At 38.9% G+C, this 9141-nt stretch overlaps 1 protein-coding gene across 5 annotated transcripts in view; it reads left to right on the forward strand.

Annotated features, from left to right (window-relative positions):
* The window catches only part of ALMS1 (ALMS1 centrosome and basal body associated protein), a 220513-nt gene that overhangs the window by 60037 nt on the left and 151335 nt on the right, over positions 1-9141 (forward strand). For 4 of the 5 annotated variants that reach the window (XM_026456443.2, XM_026456446.2, XM_026456445.2 and 1 more), the window contains exon 8: positions 6522-9124. In XM_026456443.2, coding sequence (XP_026312228.1) covers positions 6522-9124 — 2603 coding nt within the window. Of the gene's footprint in view, positions 1-6521 lie in introns of all 5 variants that reach the window. The other variant, XM_023223966.2, reaches the window with a different exon arrangement.

Below are 9141 nucleotides of genomic sequence, written 5' to 3' on the forward strand. Positions count from 1 at the left end.
CTTTCAGGCTTTATCTGATTGGCTTTTGGTTTCTAGGGAAATGGAGGGAAAAGCAAATTTGTGTCATTTTGTCAGGGAACAGAAGACAACTTGAGTTTCGAAAACTTGACTTCGATGTGCTATTGTCTTTGGTTGTTGGTAGAAATAATCATATGGGGGAAGCGAGGTAAAGATCTTTCTCAGGCAATGTTGAATAAACTCAGCGATCTCAAGCCACAGAATGTGGGGACACCTATGCCATGAAACTTTCCTAACTTTTCTAAAATCTGTAGTCCCCATCCTGAACTATTAATAATAGCTGACAGTTGGGCTGGGCGCGGTGGCTCAAGCCTGTAATCCCAGCACTTTGGGAGGCCGAGACGGGTGGATCACGAGGTCAGGAGATCGAGACCATCCTGGCTAACACCGTGAAACCCCGTCTCTACTAAAAAAATACAAAAAACTAGCCGGGCGAGGTGGCGGGCGCCTGTAGTCCCAGCTACTCGGGAGGCTGAGGCAGGAGAATGGCCTAAACCTGGGAGGCGGAGCTTGCAGTGAGCTGAGATCCGGCCACTGCACTCCAGCCTGGGCGATAGAGCGAGACTCCCTCTCAAAAAAAAAAAAAAAAAAAATAATAATAATAATAATAGCTGACAGTTATTGCTTGTTCACATTGCTAAGCATTTTACATATTATTATTGTAATGTACATTAGTTATATAATACAGGTCGAGCGTCCCTAATCTGAAAATCTGCAGTTCAAAATCTGAAACTTTTTGACCGCTGATGTGATATTCAAAGGAATTACTCATTAGCGCATTTTGGATTTCAGATTTTTGGATTAGGTATGCACAGTAGATTCTTTTATCGTATTATTATGCCATATTGTTTTATATTTGTATCTGACTTATGATGATGGGCACTGCTATTATTCTATTTGCTATCTGAGCAAAATGAAACTTAGGGAAATTAAGTGACTTGCCCAAAGTCCCACTTTCTCTAAGAGGATTTTGATAGCTTCATTCCATATTGTTCTCTCTGTTTCTGAAGTTTTGAATGCCTTTATAACCTTACCATAAACATATACACCATCAGTTTATCCAAATTCTTTCTCAGAGAGGGCACCAATTTAATTTCTATTATATACTTAACACAAATCTTGGCATATGATAAAGGCATGAAAGAGTCTTGATGATTGTTTCCTAACTTAAGAGTTCATCAGTTAGTGGTACGGTACTGGCTGCCTCAGCTTGTTTACAGCATCAGGTAGTGACATAGTAGAAAACAATGCTTTGTGCAAGAAAGGATTTTAACTTCTTCCTAGGTAATATCAATACCCAGGGCTTCAGTTATTTTCTGTGACTGATGACTTCCAATTGTAGGACTCTATCTAGATATATCTTACACTCCAAATGTTTGTATCTGACTACTGTGGAGTGTCTTCATTTGGATGTCCCAAAGGCATCTTAATGTCAGAACTTTAAAAATGGAACCAGTCATCTCTTTAAACCTACTCTTTCTTCTCTCTTTCTTTTCAGGGAATGAGTGTCTTCTTACTAGCCAAGCTAGAAACTTGTATTCTTCTTTCACCCTCATCCCTGCCCAATCACTCAATCCCGTTGATTCTGACTATCACACTCCCATTCTCTTTTCTGAATTACTGCATTAGTAATGGAAAACTGATCATCATCTCTGCCACTCTTTTTTTGTATTAAGCGAAAATAGTCTGTTTACAGGGCAGACTTGATAATGTCACTTCCTAGTTTGGAGTCTTGCTTTCCATTGTTACCCTCAGAGTAAATTCTAAACTCCTTAGTACATAGTAGAAGGTCCCTGCTTACCTTCGTAGCCTTATACTTGCCTCTTTTTTCATAGTGAACTACTGTCATTTCTTCATGATGCTAGACCCTCTTGTCTCCTTGATCTCATAGATGCTATTTTCTCTACTTGGAATGCTTCCCTATTCTTCCTATGCCCATTTTTGCCTCATTTCTAGTTTTATCCTTTCATTCTGAGCTTTGCTGTCTTTCAGGAAAATGTTTCTGTTTTTTGCTGTTCACCATGACTCTTTAAGAAAGAGCCAGATACTCCTTATATATGTTACTATAGTGTCCTGTAAACAACCTCCCTAATCACTGCACTTACACTGAATTTAGTAATTGCTTTTTTTCACTTGTTTCTATCTCCCACAGGACTTTAAGTTCTTTGAGGGTAGAGCTGGGGCTTTGCTAATATATATATTTTTGCACCTGGCTGTGAAAGCCGCTCAATAAGTATCTGTTGAATGACTTAATGAATCGATGAATATTAAATGAATTAATGTGCCTGGGTAGACTGGAGAGGGGTAGAATAAGATGGTAGGTTTTGTATTTTGGCAGGGATCAGTTCTCAAGAAAGTGGATCAAATAAATGTAAGTATCATATTTCATTGACTATGTGTCAGTTGTAATGAAAGCCTATGGATTAGTATCTTATCACTATTTTATTGATCTCTAACATGAAGCTGTCTGTATGACTTGAATGGCCTATATGTCTTACTTTATGTTGTTTGGTGGGTATTGGGGTTTATGTTCCCTGCCTCTAAACCTAACTGAGTTTTCTATTAGTTTTCCTGCCATAATTTTTATTGACGCCCAGTCTTTTGTTTAACCTTTTTACCTTAGGTTGTTATTTGTTGGATATCTTCTCCCTTGAAGATGCAAGTTACTCAGGGCAGGGAGGGAACCTGAGTGTGGCTCAGAGTAAGGGAGGACTTTAGTTTGGGGCAGGACTTTGAAGGGTTCTGTTAAAGATGAGGAGCCTAGAAGCAGGATCTGAAATTACATCTTCTCCTGTCCCAGAGGAAACTTCTTTGAGTTAGGGGTGTACCTATCAGGGTGGTTTGATGACTGGGCATTACTATGACTAGGGTATAACTTTCCCAGGGTTATTCTGTTAGGAAGTAGTGTTTGAGATTTGATGTTTGAGTACCGAGTTCATGAACTTTTCACAACAACAGCAGTTCATTAGCTTTTTGAAACCCCTGCCCGCTTAGGAATGAGGAAGAGTGTATAACGCACTTAACCTAACAATTCCTGCTTTCACATGGAAAAAGAACTTAGTGATAGCAACAACAAAATTAGGAATTAAATTGTAGGCTATAGTGTTAGCTTGTATATGTGATTTTTGTGTTATAAAACAGTGCCCTATTATCTTTTGGAACTAAGCAATTTTCTTACATTTAACTTGATTTTGTATTGCAAGTTATTTAAATGACATACATTTATCAACAGGACAACATTAATGAATTATCAGTATGCAGGAACTTTGGAAGGGTTATATTTACATCTGCTGTGCTAATAAGAGTATCAAAAATTCCTGTTGGAACTGTGATATACTTGTGTTATAGTTTAGTTATGAGAGAATATAGTTTAAGGTAACGAATGTTGAAGTAAACATCTATGAGTTTACTGAGGGATTAACCAAATACAGCAAAATTAAAATTATTTAGTTATCAATAATTAATAATTAGGAACTTATAAAAATGATATAGTAATTAGAAAGCAAGAATAACAGCAATGATGACAAAGACCTATTTAAAATATCACTGGTGTCTTTTTAAAAACTACCTGAATTTGAGTTTACTTCTCTGTACACACAATAAGTGCTTTTGCCAGACTTCTTTTTTAAAAAACTTTTTTATTTTTAATTTTTATGAGAACATAGTAGGTGTATATATTTATGGGGTACATGAGATATTTTGACACAAACATATGATATGCAATAATCACATCAAGGTATATGGAGTATCTGTTACCTCAAGCATTCATTATTTCTTTATGTTGTGAAAAGTCCAGTTATACTCTTTTAGTTAATTTAAAATGTGTTCTAAATAATTGTTGACTGTAGTCACCCTGTTGTACTATATCATATTCTAGAGCTTATTCATTCTAACTACATTTTTGTACCCATTAACCATCCTCCCCACTACCTTCCTAGCCCCGTTACAGACTTATTAGTGACTGAATTAGAGGGCTCAAAATTAGAGCTATAGTAATTTATTTGTGTGTGCTAGTATTAAAACCCATAATAATTCACTTGGAACGATTACTGGTAAGAGGCTCTTAGTCATATGTAAAATGGAAGTATGGAATTGTACCTCATTTTGTCTGTAAGAAATAAAGGGCTTGCTTATTCTTCTTATACCAGTATATACTTGGGGAAATAAAACCGTACTGTCTTTATCACCTAAGGAAGCCTTCTGTGTTACTAAGCACCTTAGTATGGAGAAGAGTTCTTGAGTAAGTTGTACCTTTTTAATGTCATCTCTAGGAGGCATACAGTTCCGACCAATATACAACTTTGGTATAGTATAGTATAGTCCTTTTCTGGCAGCCATGTTCCTCTTCTTGGTCGAAACTTACCTGTTCAACTCACCCCTACTTCTGAAAATGAATCTCCAAAGATTTGATCAGTATATAATAATATTGTAACACTCACGCTTAGTGTATTCTTCTTTCCCAGGGCTGAGAGAATAATAAGCACTCTAAAAACATACCATTTTTCATCATGAACTCCTTACTTACATAGACATATTTTAAAATTCATAATTAGTGGATTTGTGATCACCATTCTTCTGACAGTTTGACATATATGTCCTTAACTTTATATAGAACTGACAAGAATTCTTCTTTAACATCATGCATCTCCTCCTGCACTTTTAACAGCTTAACCTATAGTTGTTCTTCCAATTTTCTTTACTAATCTTTTCCTTTACCCCTGAGGTTAAGAAGACCTTATCTTATGTAACCTTCTGGATCTTTCAAGGACCTGGACTGTACATCTTAACTCCTTAGCTATTTATGTCATTTGTCCCCATTCATGGTGTCACTAATAATTTGTAATGGCCAAAGGGATGTAAAAACTTTGAGAAATTAGGAAATCATTTAGAAAACCAAAGTTTTGTCTTGTTAATCTGTTTTGGTTTATTAACTTCTTTAGCCTGTTCTGTTTCCTCACAAAAAACTTCTTATTTTCTTTAGACCCAGCAGGCAAGAACCTTACAAAATTTTGTAACCCATATTCCTTCTCAAGTTACAGTGCATGTTGCATTTTTAAATTTTTTACTTTTCTTGAAGAGTTAATACTTGATACTTCTAGTTCTTTACTTTAAAATTCACTCCTCTACCCATTTCATTCTATATTCAGCTCCTTTGGAGCTCATCAGTGGCCATAGAAAGCCAGTCAGTTGTAGTGGAAAGAGCTCAGAATTTGGATTTAGAGTTCAAGGGTTAAAGTACCAGTTTTTGTCACTTACCCACCTACAATTCTAGAAAAACTATGTATCTTTGCACTTAAAATGTGGTCTTAGGACCAATAACATTGGGCATCCCTGGGGAGCTTGTTAGAAATGCAGAATTTCAGGTCCCATCCAGACCTACTGAGTCAGAATCTGCAAGTTAACAAGATCCCAACACTGAGAAGCACTGTTACATGGTCGTCTTTGCAACTCGGTTTCCCTATACGTAAAGTATGGATAATACTTGCTCTATATATCAATCATCTTAACACCATCTGACACATCCTATATTTTACCAATTTATTGTCAGCCTCCTTCTGCTAGAATACAAATAAGCTCTGTGAGGTAGGGATTATTGTCTGTTCGTTTATTGCTGTATGTAGAACAGTGCCTAGCACATAATAAGCATTCATGTATTTTGAATGAACAGTGAATGAATGGACAGCTTGTCAAATCCTGTCATTTCTGTTGCAGTCACTTACTTGGCACTGCTGTTTAAAACTGCTTTCATTTAGAATTATTGTATTAATGCAAATATAGAACGTTTCTATAGAAGTGTTCGTTGGATTGTGCAACCCAGATTTTTACATTACCTTCTCACTTATCTTGAAAACTTTAAAACTGTAAACAACTTTCCATGCCATATGGAATTAAGTTCAAACTCTTCAGAGTAACCTTTAGAGTCTTTTTCAGTTTTATGTACTTAAATATATATATATTATACAGGGTGCATTTGTTGGGAGAGTCCTTCAAACTCACTGCACGCATAGCATCCCTGTAGGCCATATTGTACTGCCCCTCTAGGACTTTGAGTGCAAGAGGAACCCATGAAAATAAGCTGATGATCCTTTGCTGTACCAGGGATCATAAAGTCTTTTGTCTCTGACTGAAGACCTTATGTCTTATGCTAGCCTACAAGACACAATAACAGATTGTAAATGGGGTGAAATCAAATCCTAGACCCAACAGCATTATCCCATCTCATTGATAATTCTCTAAAAATCCAAGTTTTAAGATCCTTATAATATTTCATCTGCTGGATATACTATTGTTTATAACCATTACTCTGTTGTTGAAGATTTAAAATATTTGTACTTTGGTTTTCTAATTAATATATTTGAGTGCAAATATTTGTATCCTTTGATGGCTGTTTCCTTAGGATTCATTTCTAGAAGCTTTTTAAAGGCTCAAAGCTTGCTTTTTTTCAGCACATAGAATTTTAAAATAGAAAATTTTATATAATATTAAAATCTCTTTTTCTTTAGGAGATGCTTCTAAAGGAGGCATAGCTAAAGTTACTGATTCCAACTTGAAGTCAGGCATCACTACCACTCCTGTTGATTCAGACATTGGATCTCATTTATCCTTGTCCCTTGAGGACCTGTCTCAGTTGACTGTAAGTTCTCCTCTAGAAACTACTACTGGTCAACACACTGATACTCTCAACCAAAGGCCATTAGCAGATACTCATCTAACTGAAGAGACTCTGAAAGTCACAGCTATTCCTGAACCAGCTTACCAGAAGACTGCAACACCAACAGTACTCTCTAGTTCCCACTCACACAGGGGAAAGCCCAGTATTTTCTACCAGCAGGGCTTGCCAGACAGTCATCTAACTGAAGAGGCTTTGAAAGTTTTAACTGTTCCTGTACCAACTGACCAGAAAACTGGCTTACCAACTCTAACTTCTGCTTCCTATTCACATAGAGAGAAGCCTGGTATTTTTTACCAACAAGAGTTACCCGAGAGTAACTTAACTGAAGAGCCTTTGAAAGTTTCAGCTGCTCCTGGCCCAGTGGAGCAGAAAACTGGAATACCTACAGTATCCTCTACATCCCACTCACATGGAGAGGACCTCCTCTTTTTCAATCAACAGACCTTGCCAGATGGTCATCTAACTGATCAGGCTCTGAAAGTTTCAGCTATGTCTGGACCGGCTGACCAGAAGACTGGGACAGCAACAGTACTCTCTACTCCCCACTCACATAGAGAGAAGCCTGGTATTTTTTACCAACAAGAGTTCCCAGATAGTCATCAAACTGAAGAGACTCTTAAAGTTTCGGTCACTCCTGGACCAGCTGACCAGAAGACTGAGATACCAGCAGTACAGTCTAGTTCTTACTCACAGAGAGAAAAGCCTAGTATTTTGTACCCACACGTGTTAGCAGACAGTCATCTACCTGAAGAGGGTCTAAAAGTTTCAGCTGTTGCTGGACCAGCTGACCAGAAGACTGGCCTACCAACAGTACCCTCTAATGCATACTCACACAGAGAGAAGCTCCTTATTTTCTACCAACAGGCCTTGCTGGACAGCCAACTACCCGAAGAGGTTCTGAAAAATTCAGCTGTTTCTGGACCAGCTGACGGAAAGACAGGGACACCAACTGTAACCTCTACTTCCTCTGTGTCGTCTTCACTTGGAGAAAAGCCTGGTGCTTTCTATCAGCAGACCTTACCCAATAGTCATCTAACTGAAGAGGCTCTGAAACTATCAGTTGTTCCTGGACCCGGTGATCAGAAGACTGGGATACCCTCAGCACCATCTAGTTTCTACTCACACAGAGAGAAGCCCATTATTTTTTCCCAGCAGACCCTGCCAGACTTTCTTTTCCCTGAAGAAGCTCTGAAGGTTTCAGCTGTTTCTGTATTGGCTGCCCAGAAGACTGGGACACCAACAGTGTCCTCTAATTCTCACTCGCATAGCGAGAAATCTAGTATTTTCTACCAGCAAGAGTTGCCAGACAGTGATCTACCTAGAGAATCTCTGAAAATGTCTGCTATTCCTGGACTGACTGACCAGAAGACTGTCCCAACACCAACAGTACCTTCAGGTTCCTTCTCACATAGAGAGAACCCCAGTATTTTCTATCAGCAGGAGTTACCAGATAGTCATCCAACTGAAAAGGCTGTGAAAGTTTCAACTGGCCCTGGACCAGCTGACCAGAAGACTGAGATACCAACAGTACAGTCTAGTTCTTACCCACAGAGGGAGAAGCCTAGTGTTTTGTACCCACAGGTGTTATCAGATAGTCGTCTACCTGAAGAGAGTCTGAAAGTTTCAGCCTTCCCTGGACCAGCTGACCAGACGACTGACACACCAGCAGTACCCTCTAGTTTCTACTCACAAAGAGAGAAGCCTGGTATTTTCTACCAACAGACCTTGCCAGAGAGTCATCTGCCTAAAGAGGCTCTGAAAATTTCAGTAGCTCCTGGACCAGCAGACCAGAAGACTGGCACACCAACTGTAACCTCAACTTCCTACTCACAATATAGAGAAAAGCCCAGCATTTTCCACCAACAGGCCTTGCCAGGTACTCGTATACCTGAAGAGGCTCAGAAAGTTTCAGCTGTTACTGGACCAGGTGACCAGAAGACTTGGATACCAAGAGTACTTTCTACTTTCTACTCACAAAGAGAGAAGCCTGGTATTTTCTATCAACAGACCTTGCCAGGTAGTCATATACCTGAAGAGGCACAGAAAGTTTCAGCTGTTCCTGGACCAGCTGACCAGAAGACTGGGACACCAACTCCAACCTCTACTTCCTACTCACACACAGAGAAGCCTGGTATTTTCTACCAACAGGTCTTACCAGATAACCATCCAACTGAAGAGGCTCTGAAAATTTCAGTTGCTTATGAACCAGTTGACCAAACAACTGGCACACCAGCTGCAACCTCTACTTCCTACTCACAACATAGAGAGAAGCCCAGAATTTTCTACCAACAGTCGTTGCCAAGTAGTCATCTAACTGAAGAGGCACGGAAAGTTTCAGCGGTTCCTGGACCAGTTGACCAGAAGACTGGGACACCAACTTCAACCTCTACTTTCTACTCACAGACAGAGAAGCCTGGTATTTTCTACCAACAGGTCTTGCCACATAGTCA

Source organism: Piliocolobus tephrosceles, chromosome 15, assembly GCF_002776525.5.
Source record: "Piliocolobus tephrosceles isolate RC106 chromosome 15, ASM277652v3, whole genome shotgun sequence".
Lineage (NCBI taxonomy): Eukaryota > Metazoa > Chordata > Mammalia > Primates > Cercopithecidae > Piliocolobus > Piliocolobus tephrosceles.